The 21,801-nt window shown below is 38.4% G+C and overlaps 1 protein-coding gene across 1 annotated transcript in view; it reads right to left on the reverse strand.

Moving 5' to 3' along the window:
- stab1 (stabilin 1) overlaps positions 1-21,801 on the reverse strand; it is a 166,746-nt gene that overhangs the window by 123,126 nt on the left and 21,819 nt on the right. Inside the window, exons 13-28 of the mRNA XM_039612026.1 lie at positions 20,629-20,760; positions 20,393-20,464; positions 16,351-16,464; positions 16,045-16,098; positions 13,577-13,657; positions 13,300-13,458; positions 11,984-12,046; positions 9,828-9,920; positions 9,386-9,472; positions 9,195-9,306; positions 6,526-6,712; positions 4,843-4,936; positions 3,537-3,695; positions 3,171-3,266; positions 1,556-1,651; positions 372-419 (exon numbers count right to left, since the gene is read on the reverse strand). Of these exons, the coding sequence (XP_039467960.1) occupies positions 372-419; positions 1,556-1,651; positions 3,171-3,266; positions 3,537-3,695; positions 4,843-4,936; positions 6,526-6,712; positions 9,195-9,306; positions 9,386-9,472; positions 9,828-9,920; positions 11,984-12,046; positions 13,300-13,458; positions 13,577-13,657; positions 16,045-16,098; positions 16,351-16,464; positions 20,393-20,464; positions 20,629-20,760 (1,647 nt within the window). The remainder of the gene's footprint in view (positions 1-371; positions 420-1,555; positions 1,652-3,170; positions 3,267-3,536; positions 3,696-4,842; positions 4,937-6,525; positions 6,713-9,194; positions 9,307-9,385; positions 9,473-9,827; positions 9,921-11,983; positions 12,047-13,299; positions 13,459-13,576; positions 13,658-16,044; positions 16,099-16,350; positions 16,465-20,392; positions 20,465-20,628; positions 20,761-21,801) is intronic.

A 21,801-nucleotide genomic window follows, 5' to 3' on the forward strand; every position in this document is an offset into this window, starting at 1 on the left:
TCCCTTTCCTGTCAAAAACATAATTTTACAGCAGGTGGAAATGTAGAAAATTTTATAAAATCAGTGTGCGCTTAAGCTGACACTGATTCTTGTAGCAGGCCAAAATGCAAATCAGTACATGTCTTTAGCTTATGTGTCAGTCTCTACACCTGTCTTCTTGGGGGCATCATGTGAGAGGCTCAAAACAGAAAGGAGGGAGCTGCAGGAAAACAGTAGAAGAGGTGAAAATCCCAGATTTCTACCCATTTTCAACATCAGTCACTAAATTAAGAAACTCGCCAGCTATCAAGGCTTTAATGTAGTTTAACTTTGAACCCAGAAAACTGACGAAGTTCAATAACTTTGGAGTAGTTTGTTTACCTCTTACTTACCTGAGTCAGCCGGTAGAAACTGTACATCTTTATATTCATCTCCAGCTCCTGCAAACACAGCCACAGAAACATAACTGTGCAATGAATTACAGTAAATGAATCAAGTCTGAAGTAATACAAACAATAACACAAATATTTTAGAAATCTTGTTTAAAAACATTTTAAAAAGTAAAAACTATATTGTTATTTATGAGACAAATAACAAACTGAAGCCAAATATACGCACTGGACTTCTTTAAGGAGTCAGAAATTTATCAAGTGTAACATTCAACCAGAAAACATTTTTTTCTGTTCAGAAATGCAAAAAAATAACTGGAATCTGGCATCTTAATTAAAAAAAGAGAACTAAAAATAACATTAAATGTGCAGCCCAGTTAATTAGGTTTCTCAGACACAACCCATCCCCAGACATTTGACTTATATGACTTATATAAGTCATATAAGTCTATATAAACTTATATAAAACATATATCATATGAAAGAGCATGGAGAGAGCGACCCAACACACGTTTTCTTTTTCAATTAGATGCCCTATGATGTCACAATGATGCAACTTTTGCAAAAATCATGAATACATCTTAAAACCTTTTTTTTTAATTATAGACGCTAAAGATCTCAGCCAATTGTGCTACAATCATATGAGTAAAAATCATAAAATACAACATTTTAGCATGTAAGGTTTCAAGGTCATAGGTCAAAAGTCAGACATCAGTGCGTTGTTTTATAAGCAGGTTAATGCCCGCCTGTTATAATAGAAACATCATAAAACAGTTTTATTATATCCTTGCTCGTATTCTCTGAGTGCTCGTGTTAAATTAATTTTTTCTGCAATAAATAAACCAAAAAAATAATTTACATTTTTTTTCCTTTTTTTTTTGCAGCCTGAGGACCGGCTGCATATTGGCCACATGTATGTTGATTTTTTTTTTTCTAATTTTTTGTGCAATGCATTAAAACTGAGTGTAACCTGAAAAATGTTGTATGGTTGAAATGAAATTAAAGCACCTGCAGTAAATAAAAATAAACGCCCTTCAATCTAGATTAGGAAAAAGATATTAGTTCCACACTTTGACTGTCTTTCATTTTATTTTCACTTAACATAGTGAAACTGATTTGGCTCACCATGAAAGTGAATGAGTTCAACTTATATAACCACAATGGATCATAATGAGCTAATTATTTACGTCAAGTAATGATCCGTAGCAAATGTTTCCGTCTCCAGCGTAGCCGTCAGGACAGGTGCAGGTGTGACCTCCACCATCTGTCTTCTCACACTTTGCCTGACATACAAAAAAACAAAACAAAACAAAACACACACACACACACACAGAATTATAGGATGTTAATCTAAATCATTAATACTGTTGCATAACAAATACTCACAAGCTACTCAAATTTTTTGTTTTACATGCAAGAATTTCCTTCGAGATAACAGTTGATGACATCGCCTGTACCAAACATAATGACGAGTTCTGACATCTCAGTATATATCAATAAAGATGAGGTTTGACAAGCCTTAGAATAGTTTTCAGGTTTTCCAAGAGTAGCTGCTAGAGTAGGCAGAGACCACCCTCACTAACTTGTGATGCAGACCCAGTAATTCTGTTCTACGAGCAGGCCTGAAACTGCTCAGTTCAGAAAAGAGAAGCAAGGTTTATGCCTAGTATGCTCTCAAGGGATAAAGATTTAAACTTTAAAAATAGAAAAGCAATAATACTATGGTCTCTTCAATGACTAGAAGTATGAACTATTTTCTACAAAGTGTGACCATAAACAGCTTTTCTATACACAGAGGGATGCTTTCTTTGTTAGCAAACACAGATCAGGACCTCGAATCAACTGTAATTATTTGATTCATCTGGTAAAAGTGGTTGCTCTGACTATGGGTCTCACTAATGTTGGTCTCATCATATCCCCAATACAAAATGCCAAACCAGGAAAAATTTCATGTTGGGAAAAGAATCAGAAGCTCTCTAAAGATTTAATAAAATTCATCCAACAGACAAAGACTTCAAAGACTTTCTTGATGTCTGATCAAATCTCATTATGCAAATAAAAAAAGTTTCACAATCTTTTAGCTATTTTACCTAATTTTTTCAAACTAATTAATTTTAATGATCAGCAGTAAGATATTTTTTCCTTATTGCACAGAAACAGGTAGTGTTTGGTTTTATTTGCCCTGCAAGTAGAGTTCTTCTGAAGTTATATACAAACGCTAATTGATGGGACTGAATCTTTACCATTAACTTTAATGGACTTACACTGTTGCTACATTTTTCTAAATTCAGAGTTAGTGTAACCCATCAATGAGAACAGCTACAATTATCATTATTGAGTGCTAACCTCCAAGGCCTAAATTGAAGCTTGAGGCTGCCTCCAAAACAAAGCCAGTCCCCTCAGACTCCCATACCCAACTTTACAGCATTAAAACTAATTTAATGCCTGTTACAATGGTACCAGGCTCTATAACTAATTTTTCCCATTAATAATAACTATACATCTCATATATTTGGCTTAAAAGTTAGAGGCTTTGACTAACAGGTGTGCTGACTTGGACAACTGTAGCTGTAAGTGTCTGCTAGGCTTCACCTCCTGACTCACTGAACTGGAGCTACACTCTACATGGTGTTTGTGCTGCTGATAACATAACAATCTACCATTCATCATTCAAAACCAACATGCTTTATTTAACCCAAAGGTTGGGAAATTATGATCTATGGTTATTATTAGTCATTCTTACTTGGCATATGTGTTCATGTGTGTGTGCATGTGTGTGTGTGTGTGTGTGTGTGTGAATACCAGCTCATGGCAGCCTCCGTTCTTTTTTAGGCAGGGGTTGATGAGGTCACACACCTTTCCATTACCCATATATCCAGTTTTACAAACACAGTCACTCTGCAGATGGAGAAACAGTCAGATGAGAAACAGAACAGCCTGACAGCTGGTTAGTAACCAGTTACTTTTACATATACAATGGTGAATTCTCATATTTGCAACTTTTACATAATGTGTTCAGCATATATACAAGTGATCTCTGGTTACTTTGGCCCAGGATTTATACTGAGCTTCTCTACTGGAGTACAAGAATCAAAATATGGAGTTGAAAATTCACAATGAACATAGTTCCATTTAAAGTTTATCCTATCACAAATTTTAAGCACCGACCTGTCCGGGTCCGATGTGGTTACAGTCCGCGTTGGGGCTGCAGCCTCCTCGACTCTCCAGCTGACAGTTGTTGATCTCCACACACACTCTGCCATCACCCGTCCAGCCCTCAGCACACACACATGAAGCATTACCTGGACCCGCATACACACACTCAGCCTGCAGAGAAAGAGGATGTCACAAAGACAAGAACACTGCACTGAATATAAAAGAGTTTATCTTTATGATTACTGAAGGTAAAACATTAAATAAAAACACACACATTAAATAAATATAGCAGAACAACAACACATAAGGCCAGATTTACTAAATGGGACAAAACAGTATGTGAGCATGATCCCCAAAAAGCTTTCACAGTTGTTGTTAGTTAGTTGATAGATATTTTTTAAACACATGCTCAGTCAGTTCATTTCAATATCAATCAAGAAATATAAGACATGCTTTTTTCTTCTTCTTTCTTTCTTCTTCATTAAATATACAAGCAGTAAGTTGAAACGTTGCAAACATTAGTAAATCAGTTTATTGAAATGAAACTCAATTTGAAAGATCTACAGTCACTCATCTGTCTGCTTTCCTGGGTGTTCGGCTGCTTTTCTGTTCTTTACATCACTACAGATTTCCCACACTGTCAATCTCAATACTGACATCATTACTCTAGTCCAATTATCTTCTTGCCCTCATTCTTTGAGTCAATCAGCTTCCATTTTTGTGTTAAATCTCCATCGTACTCCCTTACAGACCCTCATTCGTTCAACCCTCCTTCTCCTCCTCCCAATCTCCACCCCACAGACACCTCAGTCAGAGCCCCATTTCAGCCTCAGGCTTCTTCTTCACCACCATCAGTGTCTAGACTCCGAGGGGGTCCTGTCCTAAATCCTATCACTGCTTTGATTCTGTGCTGCCATTCTCCATTCACATTTTGCACTCTGAGAAATGAACTCCCAGAAATACAAATGCAACTTAGTCAGTCACAAAAATCTCTGAGTTCCTACGTCTTAAAGCAATCCTGTCAGTGCCCTCTCTCGTAAATACCGACAAAACCCAGTTTGTGCTGGTGCAATGCATTACTAAATCTGGCCTATAGACTGTTGGAATCAGCTCACAATAATCATGGGAAAAAGCAAGAATATTTTTCTTTATTTATTTTGAGGAGGATGTTTATTATTAATGTGACTGAAGAGAAGGAGCGGGGGACTCTGGATAGGTTAAAACAAAGACATCCCCGCTGTGATGTTGTTGACAGCAAGATCACTGTGGTGAGAAAAGACACACACACACACACACACGCACAAAGAAACAATCTTACATTGGTGTCGCAGTCTCCTCGGTTACTCTTCAGACAGGGGTTGATGGCAGTACAGGAGTGACCGTCACCCTCATATCCATCCTTACATACACACCTTATGTAAGACACACACACAGTTAAACAAACTCAACAGGTGATGGAATAACAGAGGTGACAAATCCCTGTTGTTTATTTCTTTGCAGAAGATCACTGAAGGAATTACTAAAAATATATTTATATAACAGTACAGGACAACCAGAACTTTTTAACCATGCCAGCATTTAAATCTTTGGCAGTTATTTTGGCTTCATTATGGCTTTTGATTAAATGTTTCCATATGAATTTCAAGGGAGTTTCTTAAACGACCATTAGATTTTTTTTATTATGAAACTCAAAGTAAAACTTAGCTTTTATAGATATATAAAAAAACAATATGAAATGGTATACCTTTCCTAATCACAAAACTCAGGGTGTGCAGTTGTTCAAAGTTCATTTTTTTCATTCATTCATTTTTGAGAAAATAAGCCTCCCTTAGAGATAGGATGAGGCCCTAAGTTACTCAGGGGCACTCAGAGTAGAGCCATAACTCCTCCACATGCAGGACATGCTAAAGAGTTTATGTCTGTTGGCTGGCACAAGAACACTTGGTGTGCTGGGAGCAGGTGGATACAAAGGACTCAACAGGGTGGGCTGGTGGATGGATGGATGGAGAGATTCGGGGTTAAAAAAAAGGATAATTTTCTGATACTGGGCCAAACACAACAAAGCTGTATAAATGAATAAATTGTCACAAATGTCTGTCTGTCTGATAGCTTCATCTGCCAACAGTATGCCATCTGTCACGAGAAGATCAGTCATGCTAACGCAAGTGCCAAGCAAGCTAGAATAGCGTTTCTAATGAAAACTTGGCCTACTTCACAAAAACCCCAGATCTGATTGAGCATCATCCTTTTCAGGTCAGTAGTGAAACTTAAAAATTGCAGGTATTGTACAAAGTCCTTAATTCTTGATTATCACAGCACGATCTGATATTATCGTGTTGGTGTTGTTCCCAGATCATCATACTAAATGTTGTTCCAGGATCAATATTGCAAGTGACCAATCAGAATGTTGTGACGTCATACTTTTGCGACTTCGGGAAAAACCGCCGTAAAACAAAAAACTGTACTTAAGCTGCGAGAAACCGCCTCTGTCCACCGATCAACGGACCCTGATCCTAATCCTAACCCTAACCCTTTAATAAACGGTAAGCAGAATTGATATTGTCCTTGCAACACTGGAATTTCATAAATGCACGAATGGCTTGGTGCGCAAAAGAATAACGTCACAACAATGTGATTGGTCACTTGCAATGCTGAACCTGGAACAACATTTTCATGATGATCTGGGAACAACACCAACACGAAGATATCAGATCATCCGATTATCACAAGTACCTTAATCCAAAAACTTAGTCCAAAGAAGAACTGAGGATACATCCGATTACAAAGAGTTTTGTGCAGTTTGTCTCAGACATTGAGGAGTAAGCGAGTGGGGATGGCTTCAGAATCCTAATTAAATGTCCAAAAACAGACCTCAGGAGCCACGGCAAGAACAAAAAACTTTTTGCTGTCTAAAATATACAACACCTAAAAAGGGACTCAACACAAAACGATCCCTCAGCATCAAGTTATAGTAACAGTTTTAGCATTAGTATTTTCTTACGTAATAGCCAGTCCTGTCTGATTACAGTAAGCGTGGATGTGACAATGCTGCAGCAGTCCGTCTGCATTGCACGGCTTGGCCGTCTTATCACACAGGTCCCCAGAGAATCCCTCCAAACAAGAGCCTCTCCGACACACACCACTGGTGCCTGGTCGGTTATCGCACGTTCCGTGAACACAGCGGCAATCTAAAGACAAACACATGTGTCAGAATTTTCAGTCAGTTTGAGTATTTAAACAAAATGCACCTCCATTACGTCTTGATGCATTCTCAATCATCCAGGAAAGTAAATCTCCAAAAGTTGAATCTGTTCATCTGGACGTTTTGTGGGAGAAACGTTTCGTCACTCATCCAAGTGACTTCTTCAGTCTCAGCTGACTGCAGGTTTCCCCAAACCTTATAAACAGTACATTTGCATAATGACTGAAACCAGCCCACTGAAGGAACTGACACAGCGGCCAGGGAGGCAGAAGAACAGCACATCAAGAAGGCCCTGAGTAAATGTGGTTATCCCAGCTGGACTTTTGTCAAAGCTGGGAAGGCACCTAAAGAAAGCTCCAGCCGATCCAGGAGAGAAGGACAACTGCTGCCCAGGCGAAAACCTGTCGTGATCCCGTATGTGTCAGGAGTATCGGAACAGTTGAGACGCATTTTTTCTAAACACCGGGTCTCTGTGGCTTTTAAACCCCAAAATACGCTGCGCCAAAAACTAGTCCACCCCAAGGATCGGGTCCCCCGACACAAACAGAGTAACATAGTGTACGCTGTTAAGTGCCAGGAGGATTGCCAGGATTTATACATCGGGGAAACCAAACAACCTCTAGCGAAGCGGATGGCACAACACAGAAGAGCAACCTCATCAGGCCAGGACTCTGCAGTGTATTTACACCTACAGGCCAGTGGACACTCTTTCAACGATGAGGATGTACACATCCTGGACAGGGAAGAACGCTGGTTTGAGCGCGGAGTCAAGGAGGCCATTTACGTGAAAAGGGAAAGACCATCTCTGAATCGAGGAGGGGGCCTAAGGGTACATCTTTCGCCATCTTACAATGCTGTGATTGCAGCCATTCCCCAACTCTCTGTGAATGGTACTCATGGCCATTGATCAGTGTTCTTTGATCAGTGGGTTTTGGTCAGTGATTGTTGATCAATGGTCATGGGAATTTGCATAATTATGATTAAGGAACTGACCTCACAGCCCATTGTTCCTTCAGTGGGCTGGTTTCAGTCATTATGCAAATGTACTGTTTATAAGATTGGGGAAACCTGCAGTCAGCTGAGACTGAAGAAGTCACTTGGATGAGTGACGAAACGTTTCTCCCACAAAACGCTACGTCCAGATGAACAGATTCAACTTTTGGGGGCACCTCCATTACCTTTTGTACAATACTTTATTTCCATATACAGAGGTTTTTCACACTAAATACTTATCATTATAATAATATTAATCCAGTTAAGCTTTAGAAAACAGGACACTGGATGTTGATATAAGGGTAAAAATTTGTAAATATGATTTCCAAAGATTAATCATGTTTTTTGCCTCATTTCTTCCAGCAGATCCATAAATTAGTGTGATTTATGTGGTTCTGAGTAAAGGGCCTCAACCACTGTTGGATGGATCGACAATAAAATTCTAAGAAGGCCATTCATGTCAGGATTGGTGCAGTGATGTGGACCTTGTACTGGTCTGCTGTGGTGAACAAAGGGCTCAGCATGAAGGCCAGTTTACTGGTTGTTCTACATTCCTATCCTCACCAAAAGAATAGGACTGAGGATAGAGGCAGAGGAAATGAGCTTCCTTCATAGGGTGTCTGTGGTCTTATATACAAGCTGAGGAGCTCAGTCACTCCTGTGTAGAGCTCATACTTCGTTCTTTTGTTACTGTCTTCAAATTTATTAACTCAGCAAGCATCAGGAGGCTTAATTTATTTATCAAGACTAGGATGCCATGTGTGCAACTCAATGACCCTTAGTATTCAGAAAAGAAAGATGTTGCAGTACCTTTTCTGAATACCAATAAAAAAATTCAGAATACCAAAGGCCATTTTATTTTCAGGATAATACATAATTCATGCTGATTTTAACAAATAAAAATAATGGCTGCTGCCAGTGCTACCCCTCAGCCTCCTATTAGATACACCTATGGTATAAATTTTACAATCCTACATTGCCTCATTCTTGAGAATCACAAGATTTTCAGAAAATTTGACCTCAAGGTCCCATGAACTCAAGGTCATTGCAATTTGAACACATCTGAGATTTTTAGTAGACAGACCTACCGTATAAATTTCAAAATATCTACATTGCCTTGTTCTCGACTTACAGCATTCACAATAACTCACATTCCCAAAGTGCACGTCCATACTACCCACCCGCCCGGCAGGGTGACGATAATGCCCCATAAGCCTTTTACGGCTGAGGGGTAAAAACCCAGAACCAATATAGAAACTTACAAGAACTAGAGAAAAAATAAACATTAAATAAACAATAAACTCAAAATGAAAAAAGCAAAGTCGCTCTGAAAACCAACAGAATCAAAACTGAACTTAAAAGAAAAAACTGAAACTAAATTTAAAAAACATAATTTCTGTATGTAAAAACATCAAATTGGAAACGCACATTTCATTGAACATAGTGAAAAGCTGTCAGCTAAGAGGAGGCGTTACCTTCGTCACAGTTCACACCATGTTTGTTTGGATCTGAACAGATGTGGCAGGCAATACCCGTCCAGCCCGCCTGACAGCTACATGAGCCATTACCATGGATACCATCAGAGCACTGTGTGCAATCAAAGCAAAAAATTAAAAATTAAAACACATCAGCTGAAGGACGAGGCTGCCTGAATGTTCCTCCTTACAGTTCCTTTGTCGTAGCATGGATGCTGAAATCCTCCGATGCAGGGCTTACAGTCCGGACCATAGAAACCTTTACAACACTTTGCTACCTGTCAAACACACACACACACACACACACACATTACACAACAAAAACAATAAATGTTTTCAAATGTATTAAATATATGTTTCAATAAGGATTGGGGAATTGGAAGTGACAAAAGACGACAATCAGGTGTGTCAATAAAGTCACTTCCAATCCAGCTCAGCAACTGTGAACATCCTGATAAATATCACACATAATTAAAATGAAAAACTAATAAAACACAGGAAACTAAGCAGAATTAAACTGATCTGACAAAACAAAAATCACAAATTACATAAAAACAAAAGCAAAGGTAAAATGATTGCCTATAATAACTCAGCTGCATCAAGTTAAAAATAAAGCACCAGTTCCTCTCTCACCTGTTTGGTGGTGTTGCAGTATTTGGCGCAGCCTTTGCTGAGCGATGGCTTGAGAGGAGATGTGACGTACTCGCAGTCACTCAGATGACTACCCTGAATAGACGGAAGCATAGATTTTGTTTTTGCTACAGTTCTCTAGTTAACATAAAAAAAACACACTGGCTGGCAAAATGACCAAAGTGATGTTGGGAAAGATTCCCAGAGCATTCGAAATTGTGTCCCTGTGGAAAGCATGGAATCAGAACTAAGCAAAGAGGGGTTTCTCAACATCAAATCATGGCACGATTGATGGTTTCTGTGAACTTCAAACGCTTGAAACCAGGTCGATTTTTTAGGCAGAATCAGGTGAACACAAAAGCAGAAGAGCAAATCATTAAGCTCTGCAAACTGCGAGGCAGAAAAGCAACTTAATCCCAGACAAAGTAATTATTGCGGATGATAAAATTATTAATCCCAATATGAAATTTTAAAGTTTTTGTCAAAGTTTTCTCCAGTGCTGTTCTACAAGCCACTGCTGTGCTTTAACTTTGTGATGCTCAAAGCTTTTAAAATCCAGTTAAAACTGAGGGTTCTCATCCAGAAAGCATCATGCCAAAAATAAAATAAATCAGTTTAGACTTGAGAAAATTAATTATTTATGTTAACACACCAGGTCATCACAGTGTTTCCAAGTGTCAAGAACTGCAAAAATAAATCTTCAACAAATTCAAAGACTGACACAAAGTAGAGAAAAAAAGATAGGAAGCAAAAGGTTTCAAAGGCTGAAAAAAAATGGTGAGATGTGTCTGAAGACCTCAGAACAACTGCCAAGACACAAATGAATAACTTAGTCAAGTCAGGAAGTGTAGTCTCAAAGAAGATGATCACTTGGACCCTGCACAGGAATGGACTGTGAAGTTGCAGACTAAGAAAAACTCCACTCCTGCAGGAAAGACACCTTCAAACCAGCCTGAAGTATGCTAAGGACAACCTAGAGAAAGAGTATGCATGCTGAAAGTGCGTCCTTTGATGAGATGAGATAAAATTAGAGCTCTTTGGCCACAGAGATGCTGCTTATCTTTGGAGAAAGAAAGAACAGGCGTACAAAACAAAGAACACCATCCCCACAGTGAACACGGTGGTGGGAGTGTTATGCTGGGGGGACACTTCAGAGTGTCTTGAACTGGGAATCTTGTCAAGGTGGAAGAAACCATGAAGAAAGAAGGATATGTGAAAATTTTAAAAGAAAATCTCAAGCAGTCACGAGCAAAACTGGGTCTGGATCGTCGCTTACCTCCAGATGACCACAGTGAATGTTATTGACTGGCCTCATTAAAGCCTTGACTTGAATCCCACTGAAATCTGTGGGGGGTAACTGAAGCTCTATGCCAGAAGACCATCAAATCAAGAGGAGCTTGAGCGATTCACCAAAGAAGAATGAAACAAGTGACTGCAGACTGTTATTGAGCAAAAACTGACTACTAGCATTGGAGGGGGGTAATAATTTTCAACCTGGTAGTTTTTGTGAAATATTTTTTTCCTTGTGTGAAGTAAAATAATGTAAGCATCTAAAATAAAACTAGGATGTTTGGAAAAGCTGTGTTAAAAATTCCTTGCTCTGTTTAACAGCACCTGGGTCATACTTAAAAAAAATCATAGGGGGGATAATAATGCTGTCCTCATTTGTATATAAAGAATAGAAGTTTTCAACGAGCCTGTTAAAGAAAGATGTGTACTTGTGTTATCTGAGAAAGAAAGTCATTTTAAACCTCTTCTCAGCAGCAGATGTGGGAGAGTCTATTATAAATGCTGATTTTACTAAAGACTGTATATGAATATGGACATAGTCACTGTGTTTGACACCTCAAGCCAGATATGATGAACAAGAGGTGTCAGTATGACACTTTTCACTGTAGATGATTAAATAACCAATGACTACAGGATGTGAGACACACCACAAAAAGACTGAGAACCACCACCTTAGACTTTATACAACCAGACTTCATTCTTTTAACAAGAGGAGTCACCCCCTGCAGGCGACTAGGAAGAATGCAGGTTTGAGGCAGATAGATATCAGCTTTACTTTTCAGACCCCTGAAAGCTAGGGTTATCTTTGATGTAGGGTAATAACAAATTATAAAGTAGAAGACAATAGAAGAGAACAGAATGCATTTTACCAGCTCGGTGCTGCCTTCTGGACACTGGGTTGCAGAGAGGTAACTGCAGTGAACACAGGGACCCTGAAAACACACAAAAATGAAACTTTAATATTTAAGGCAGAAGTAATACGTGCCATCATTGGGTGTTGTTGTCTGTTGTTTTTTTTTTAAATCCATTGATTCAAACACATTAATATGCACTAAAAGAGTTAATCCTGCTCTACTGAAAACGTCAAACCTGCTGAAAGGAAGGCTATGATTAGAGCTGGGAAATTAATAGGAAATGAATAAAAGCCCATATTTAGAACCTGTAATCAACATAATAAAAAACTCTCCTGAGAGGTGTGCAAACCTGGTGATTAACTACAATAAACGTCTTACTGCAAAGGTTTCTCCACCAAGCACTAAGTCATGTTTCGTTTAGGGATCAAATACTTATTCCACAAAGTGACACAAAAATCAATTTGTAGGTTTTATTTTATGTATTTTCTATGTCTTTTTGGTTGATATACTGTCTCTCTCCAGACTAAGACTGTTCATTTCTTTGAACTTGAGTAAACTTACAAATTCAGCAGAGGATCGAATAATTTTTTCCCTTATTGTATATGTGTGTGCCTTCCTTTAGTCAAGTGTGTAATAATAATTATTCTTTAACCAAAATTAAGGTCAAATGTTCAGTTAATTGTGATTGTGGTTTGAGGTCATATCGCCCAGCTCTATCTATGATATTTCCATTTCTACAGGAGATGTCCTGCCATTAAAATTCATTGAGTATTATAAACGGACAAAAATGTCATTGAGAGAATCTTTTCAATGATGGCTTCATCTCCAAAAAACAGGCAAAAATGCTCTTCAAAGTCAGGACAGTGCTACCATTGTTGTTTCTCCTTCATCGCAGTTTAAAATACAATGACATGCAGCAGTAGTGACACCAGCTATTTCACCAACAAGAAACTCTGTTTGCAAAAATGCAAGCATGGCCTATTTCTAAATGATACACTTCAATGTTCATTTTGACAAAAATTTGATTTCGTAGGAGAAATTGATGTTTTAGTTTCTTAAAAACAGATGAGTTCTGGTATTCATTTACATCTGCAAACTGTCAACCAGACTCAAGGCAAAAGGTTAAGTTACACTGTGTGAAAGAAAGAACCAATATAGAAAAACTGATGGATAGTGAAAGCGTTGCTGTAACACATGTGCTAACATCTTTAGAATCTGCTGACACCCGTTTTAATTACCCCTCGCCCCCAGAACAAAACTGATTCAGACTCTGTGTGTGTGTGTGTGTGTGTGTGTGTGTGTGTGTAGGTGTGTGTGTGTGTCTTTCTCACCACAGTGATCTTGCTGTCAACAACATCACAGCGGTGAGGCAGGATGGGAAGGATGGAGGGCGGGTACAGCAGCCCGTCAATCATATGTATGATTCCATTGGATGCCACAATGTTGGTGCTCATCAAACGGATGCTCTTCTCACCCAATACGATCCCGCCCTGCAGGACAGAGAAGTGGAGGACAGCTAGTGTTTAAGTCATCTGCTAATGTGTGTCGTACAAATGGTGGAAATTAAACTGTGACACGCATTGTTAAGTACCAATGAACTATACTTACGTCCTCAGATGCAACGATTTTGACCATCTGATTTGCCATCGTCTGAATCCGAGAGAGTGTGCTCAGATCATCAACTGTCAGCTACAGACAGAAAAAAAATCATAACCAATCTAATTTTTCAACCGTGAACAAAGAATATTAGACGTTTATATTTCTAGTGCCCTGATCAGTAGTGTGGCTAAGGGTCAATAAATGTGAGGAGTTTACACTTTTACAAGCAGAAATGTGATTAAAGAATATCTTAATAACTCATGTGATAAAATTAAAAGGTTACATGTCTGGCTTTTCTTTATTTCCTTTCATACTTATTCTGTTGCAGTGGTTGGCGCTCATATTGAACATCCACCGATCCATTTTCTACCGCTTATTCAGAGTTCCCTCACCCAAGCCACTTCTTCCATCTGTAACCCGAATCCAAACTGGAAGCTGGTCCCACAGAAGAGGGGCCTGAAAGCTGAAGGCTCTGCCTCCCATTCTATTTTTAAATACCCTGGGAATCACAAGCCCACAGTCTGAGAGTGAAGAGCTCTAATGGGGTGATACGATACTTTGAGGTCATTAAGATAAGATGGATCCTGATTATTCAAGAACTTGTATGTGAGGAGCAGGATTTTGAATTTGATTCTGCATTTAACAGGGAGCCAATGAAGGGAAGCCAATACAGGAGAAATATGCTCTCTCTGTCTAGTCCCTGTCAGTACTCTTGCTGCAGCATTTTGGATCAACTGAAGGGTTTTCTGGGAATTTTTAGGACATCCCAATAATAACAAATGACAGTAGTCCAGCCTGGAAGTAATAAATGCATAAGCTAGCTTTTCAGCGTCACTCTGAGACAGGATGTTTCTAATTTTGGAGATATTGCACAAATGGAAGACAGTAGTCCTACATATTTGTTTAATATGTGCATTCAGGAAAATAACTTGGTCAAAAAAAACTCCAAGATTCCTCACAGGTAATGGTAATCCCATCCAGAGTAAGCATCTGTCTAAATACCACATTTCTACAATTTTTTAGACTGTATACGATAACCTCACTTTTATCTGAATTTATAAGCAGAAATTTTTTGGTCATCAAGGTCTTTATGTCTTTAAGAATTCTTGCAGTTTAACTAATTGGTGTGTGTTATCTGGCTTCATTAATAGATAAAGTTCATATCTTGTTCATGTGTCAGAACAAGATCTAGAGTGTGTAGAAAGTGGTAGGTGGGTTTTGAAAGAAGCCACTTGAGTCTAATAATAGATTAAATGCCGTGTTGAGGCTGTCATTTTTAGCATCTACATGGATGCTAAAATCACCCCCAATAATTATTTTATCTGAGCTGAGAACTGAGTCAGATAAACACTCTAAGAAATCAGACAGAAACTCTAATAAGGCCCAGGTGGACGATAGACGATATCAAATAAGACAGGTTTTTCAGTTTTCCAGTTAGGTTGTACAAGGCTAAGAGTCAGGCTTTCAAATGAATTAAAACTCTGTCTGGGTCTTTGGCTGATTAACAAGCTGGTGTGAAAAATTGCTGCCTGTTTTCCCAGTTGATCGGACAATCTCCTGGGGGAGAGCTAACAGGGTCTATGCTTCCTTATATTTAAGGAAATGAGTCCTTGTTACAAACAGACAGTATGAATGGAGGGACGTAGCTGCTAATGATGTGTGCAACTAGTTGAACAGACATTTAACCCTTGTATGGTGTTCGTATTTTTGTTACTCAGCCAGTGTTCATGGGTCTGGTGGACCCGCTAGAGTTTTGGCTTTCCAATTAACACTATCAAACAATTTTATGTTAAATTACTCAACAGATGTTTACTTTATCCCAATTACGAGCCATGTGAACAGCAAACATGGTTAATTTTTTCCTTTTACCTTTGTTCGATCACATTTATGAATTAATGTGCTTCTCGTTTTTTGTCAATAAAATGTTATAAAAAAAAAATAAAATCAGTTCTAATCAAGTGTACATATCCTTATACCATATTTTGCAGGTTTTGATGGTATATGCTACCTAAAGGGGCAACGGCCTCTAAATGGCATGGGTCTCACAGACCCGAACACCATACAAGGGTTAAATGTTACTGCTCCAGAAATACTAGTCAATTACACCACACACTGGCTTCACTGACACATCGTTAGTCAGTGAGATTATCCTGGATAATCCTCCTTTCGGACTCTAATAATAAACATAATTTGCAAAATTAGCTTCATGTTTTCACTGACGTGACCTGAAAGTGTCACTGCCTGATGGCCAATAAAAAAAATGCTTGTTTCTTGGTGGCACCAAGGCCCAGAACAAGATAAATAAGGACTATTTTGAACTGTGAGCAATGCAAAGCTAAGAATAAAAGTGTGGAGCTAAGTCTTTCTTCATCTGTGTTCACCAATGGGTAAAAGGCAAAAAGAAAAGAAAAGGCAACAAGTGAAAGGTAAATAAATGACTCTGATAAAAGGATTGGGGAGTTAGGATGAGAGCTCACCGCAGCCTGGGAGAAAACGTGGTGTCTGAGGAGTTCCTGAAGTTTATATTTGGCCTGGAAAAAAATATATATTAAAAACACAATCTCTAATATGGCCAATTGTGCTTTAGAAAATAACAAAACTGAACATATCTGGGTTACTTCAAGATGAATATTATCAGTAAGAATTAAGTTTGGGACAGAGTCACAAAGTGTTTGGTCTTCTCATTTGATTTGTTGATAATTAAAAAAAACTCAGCATGTGTTGTCTACACTAATCATAAAGAGATGAAAAGTGTCATAAGAAGTGACTCCCTGAGGTCTTACGTCATTCAGCATGTACAGGATGCTGCCATCTCGGGATCGGTCCACAGCCTGGTTGGTGGGGACGAACACAGTGAGGGGTCCTGGCCCCCGCAGCGGTGGCGGCGCCCCACAGTTCTACAGAAAAACACATATCTGATTAACAGATGAGGATTTAGCACAGATTTCCTTTAAGCCTCAGTGCCAGACTGAATACAGAATTAATCACTTGCAAAGTCATGCCTCCCTGAGTTCAAGTCAGAGAAGTTTCATTTAAATTTGTATAAATTTTGGGGGAAAAAACTCATTGATTTCACGCAAACAAAACAAGCCAGTTTTACAGGCATTTACCATCATTTTATGAAAATACAAAAATAGTTGCTTGGAGATTCAAACTGAGAGGTAGGCTGATTTGAAACAAAAACCTTCTTACAGTGGTTCAATATGCTCATGTTATCAAATATGTATGTACATGATACATCCCAAAAGTCTGAAGCTGAAAATGTTTAACTAAATGATCTGCATTCTCATCAGTTTATAGTCTGTGTAGAATACATTACATAATATAAATTGTAATGTATTGCTCAAGAGCCACAGTGTTAGACATGCTACACATAAAAAATCTGATGTGTTATTTTAAAATTGCGTTTCTTAAAGTGGGGAAGCTGTGTAAATATAACTAATTTGAAAATAACTTAATCCACACATTTAAGGAGCACAAGGACAATATGTCAAATGATGAAATTAACTTTTTTTTTTTTAACTTAAATGCGCCTTTAAATTAAGGAATCGCCAAAGTACAATAAAAAAAAAAGAATCTGGGGACTTCACAGAATCCTTTTTAGCGAGGTCGTGCATACTTCAGCAGGAATGCCAGACCAGATTCTGCAGGTAGTTACAGCATGGCTCTGTAATAAAAGACCTGTCACTCACTTACACAATGATATCTGACACCTCATGAAATTTAAAATATCTTCCACAAAACGAGGAAAGCTTGAGAGAAGTTGACATTTACATCAAATGTAAATGGCCTGTATTTGTATAGCGCTTTACTAGTCCCTAAGGACCCCAAAGCGCTTTACACATTCAGTCATCCACCCATTCACACTGGTGAAAGCAAGCTAGATTGTTGCCACAGCCACCCTGGGGCGCACTGACAGAGGCGAGGCTGCCGGACACTGGCACCACCACCAGGCAGCGGGTGAAGTGTCTTGCCCAAGGACACAACGACCGAGACTGTCGGAGCCGGGACTCGAACCGGCAACCTTCCGATTACAAGACGAACTGCCAACTCTTGAGCCACAATCGTCCACGAGCATGGCTCATGTGACGCTATGAGTTTAGCCAGAGCTCCTGGAGTATAAGTTAAAAAAGAATGAAGCTGGTGGTATTAGGCTGCACTGTAAATTGGGTTTAAATTAAATTAAACCTCTTAAAAAAAACTGTGTCATAAGGACTTCCACTACTAATCTTTCTGTGACCTTGGTTTTTTGAAAAAATGGGGAAAAGAAGTGTCATAACTGTGGTGTGGAGGACCTAATGTAAAAAAAAGAACAACCTGAAATGAACACAAGAATACAAAAAAACATAAAGAAAGTGATAATCCAAAACAAAAGCAAAAGGACCCTCTCCAAGTAAATGAACAGGTTATACAGAGAAAGATATTTGCAGATGACTTAGCAAGGACAAAAGGAAACACAGGACTGTATACACAGAAAACTAAATACTAATGAGAAATACAGCTTACAACAGGTGGAAGCAATCAAGGTCAAGGTCAGGTTTATTTATAAAGCACATTTCCAAACAGTCCATGCTGCACAAAGTGCTTAACAATGTAAAATGCCACTAAAATAAATAAAATGCAAAAACAATGATGCAGTAAAATATAGAAAAAACAAATAAGCAGATGAAATATGTCATAAAAAACAACTAAAACAACAATAACAACTAATGGTGTTAAAACCAAAATGTTTAGGTCAAAGTGTGTTAAAAGCCAGACCATAAAAATGTCTTTAGTAACGATTTAAAATGTTCAACTGTTTGTGCAGATCTAATATTAAGAGGAAGACTATTCCAAAGCCTGGGACCTGCCACAGAGAAGGCTCTGTCACCACAAGAGATGGGCTAAGCTGTTAAGTGAATTAAAAACAAAAAGTAAGAGTTTAAATTAGATCCTGTAAGGAACAGGAAGCCAGTGTTGAGAGGCCAAAACTGGGGTTACATGCTCCTTCCGTTTAGTGCCAGTTAGCAGACAAGCAGCTGCATTTTGGACAAACTGGAGACAATAAAGAGAGGCCTGGTCCAAACCAAAGTACAAAGAATTGCAGTAGTCCAGTCTGCAAGTAATGAACAGATGAATAACACATTCAAAGACATTAGCTGGAAGGTATGGCTTAACCTTGGCTAGCTGTCTTAAATGAAAAAAGCTGGATTGGAGCACTGCGCTCACCTGCCTACACAGTTTGAAGGAACCATCAAGGTACACAACTAGGGTTTTTTTTTACATTTGTCTTACAACAGGAAGATAAGGGGCCCAGAGAAGTGTCAGTGTGATTACTAATGAAGTTACCAAAAATGACAAATTCTGTTTTGTTTTCATTTAATTTTAAAAAATTTAAAGACATCCACTGTTTAATGTCATCAAGGCAGCGTAATAATAGCTGAAGTCAGTCTGTCCCTGCTTTTAAAGGCAGATCGATCTGCAAGTCATCTGCAAAACAGTGAATTAAAGATTGTAGCTAGAGAAAATAGACCCCAGTGGCAACATATACAGTGCAAACAAGGAGGACCCAAAATAGAGCCTTGAGGTACACTATAATTAAGAGGGACTATTTGGGAGCTGCGGGGGTCCAGGTTGACATAAAAAGTCCTTCCAGATAAACAGGACCAAAACCACTGGAGGGCAGACCCTTTTAGGCCAGCATATGATTCCAGCCGTGATAGCAGGATATCATGGTCCACCGTGTCAAAGGCTGCTGTCCAACAACAAGACGGCAGCAGGGCTGCCAGAGTCCAGAGTTAAACGAATGTCATTAAAAACCCTTAAAAGGGAATTAAGGGCAGAGAGGAAGGAAAAGAAAAAATTCACACAGTGAAAAAAGAAACAAAAGCACTCTGAGAGTGCAGCTCACTCTAGTGAGCATGTCACTCCTGCAGTATTTACTTTAGGGTACTATGGCAGATGTTTACTTTAAATACATAAAGATTATGCAGATATTGATTAGTAAATAACTACTATATTACTAGGCAGCTCACTCTCTCTATCTATTGGCAATACTTTCTTTACAGATAAAATACACTGTTATATCATTGAGAGAATGGCAGCTATGAAATGTAAAAGTGAGGTCAGAGGTCAAATGTGACATGATATTAAATATGTGATATTTAGAAAAAATTATATACCAATTTCATTAATGATGCCAATACAAACAAAGGCAGTAGTTATTTTCAGCACGATTTTAAAGATAAAAGACAATTTATGAAAGCTAGAGGCTGCAAAAGCAAAAATGTGTTGCTGGAAAGTTTTGGAAGTGATTCACGAAGAATGCCTTCAACACTGAAGCAGCCGATTCATTTCAGTGAGGAAAACTACCAAAAATTCTACCAAAAGCATCTCAAAGAAACACATCAAAGACTTGCAGACCATGTGTATACATGCTCATTCTGTTAACATTTCCACCCGGAAATCCAAATAAATTAGAACTCATCCCCACAACAGGCACAAAATAAAACAATTTGGCATTAAATGTGGCACAATTGTGAATAAACTCCCAGCAAATCCAGTTTGTATGATACATTTGAATTGTTTAAAATGTTTAAATTGTAAGTGTTATTTGTTTTACTTATTTGTGTACTGTATTTATTCTTATTTTATTTTATTCTAATTTTTGCTTCATAACTTTTGCACTGTCCACTTCCTGCTGTGACAAAACAAATTTCCCACATATGGGACTAATAAAGGTTATCTTATCTTATCTTATCTTTTATTAAAGTAAAACTATTTCAGCATGCTGTCAAATAAAGGAAGGAGACAAACGTGAGGGTGCATAGTCACACACATACTTACATCGACCAAAGAAAGGAAGCGGTTGTACTTGTCATCCTTAGTCAGAATCTCTCCAACTGTCAAATCAGCAAACTTAACACAAGAAGAAGACATCAAGTTTCATATTGTGCTGTACTGTAAAGGAAAAAAATAACTGCAGTGTTTTAATGTTTTTCACTCAGCTGTTGTTTAAGCTTTTTTCTGTTTCTTTTTTTGGTGTTTTCAGGGAGTTTTCCATAATTTGTGTATTTACTTACCTGTTCATCACGAGGGGAGGAGTCAGTGGTTGTGATGGGCTGGTCTATGATGTGAATGATCCCATTGGATGCCGGCAGGTCTTGCTGGATGACAGAGTACAGTTTTCTGGGGTTGTCCAGTAGGATGAACCTCTAAAACAAGAGTAAGACAACAAAAAAAAAGACTTTCTTTAAAAAGCCTGTGCATGTTATGAAAACAAGAATCCAGGTTCAAGCAGGTTTACATGGACTACACTTTTTTCCCTCAACAAACATACAACATCCTATATTTTTAAAAAAGTTAACACTTTTTTTACAGCTTCATCTGTCATTGTACCACAAAGGATGCTAAATGTAGCCAGCATTAAGCATTAAAAATAGATTCTGGTGAACTGTTTCCACCAGTCACATCCTTTACACATTACAGGAAGCCTTTAAGATTGGTGTAACAATGAGAAAATTACTAGTATTGTGGTGGTGGTGCAACAGCATAATGCAACAGCAGTGAAAATGAGGCTGTTGTAGTTTATGGCTGATCTCCTCCTCTCCTTTGTGACACATGGCAAAGAGCCTGCACTGTACCTGGGACGGTGAACGCAGGTGGAGTGAAAGAAACACTGTTCTAGACTTGACAGCTGCAATTTTACTGCTGTAATTAGAAAGAAACCCTCTGCAGGTTAAAAGCCAACCACTGGGTCAACAGACTTAAACACTGAGAAAATTAGTCTGTTTACCTGCTTCTATCCACCTCTGTCTGGAGTTACAAAGATGCTTAATAAAGAACAATTGACAAGATAAACTGGTAGCTTAGTTTGTCAATCTTTAAATTGACACATTTATAGTGTATGTTGCTTCAGACTGATAGCGGCCGGCTCGTCTCTCTTTAGTTATAGAGTGACAAAGTTATGAAACTATCTCTTTGTTTCTTATTTTTCACAAACAAGAGTCCAGTAAAGCTTTGACCTATGGGTGTAGGGGGCCTGTGATGGGAAAAAAAACAGGCGTAAGTACTGTTAAAGCACTTTGTAAATTGGAGGAAATCGATTCTCAAGGTTTAGTGTTTTTTCCCCAGAGTTACAGATGTAAAAATGAGCAACTCTAACCTTGCATAGTTATAAATTGAATAAATGAAGGAATGAGACCCTTGCTTCACTCTTAGGATACTTTGTGCACCTTTGAGAGCATTGCAACCTT

The sequence above is a fragment of the Oreochromis aureus genome, linkage group 5, assembly GCF_013358895.1.
Source record: "Oreochromis aureus strain Israel breed Guangdong linkage group 5, ZZ_aureus, whole genome shotgun sequence".
Taxonomy (NCBI): domain Eukaryota; kingdom Metazoa; phylum Chordata; class Actinopteri; order Cichliformes; family Cichlidae; genus Oreochromis; species Oreochromis aureus.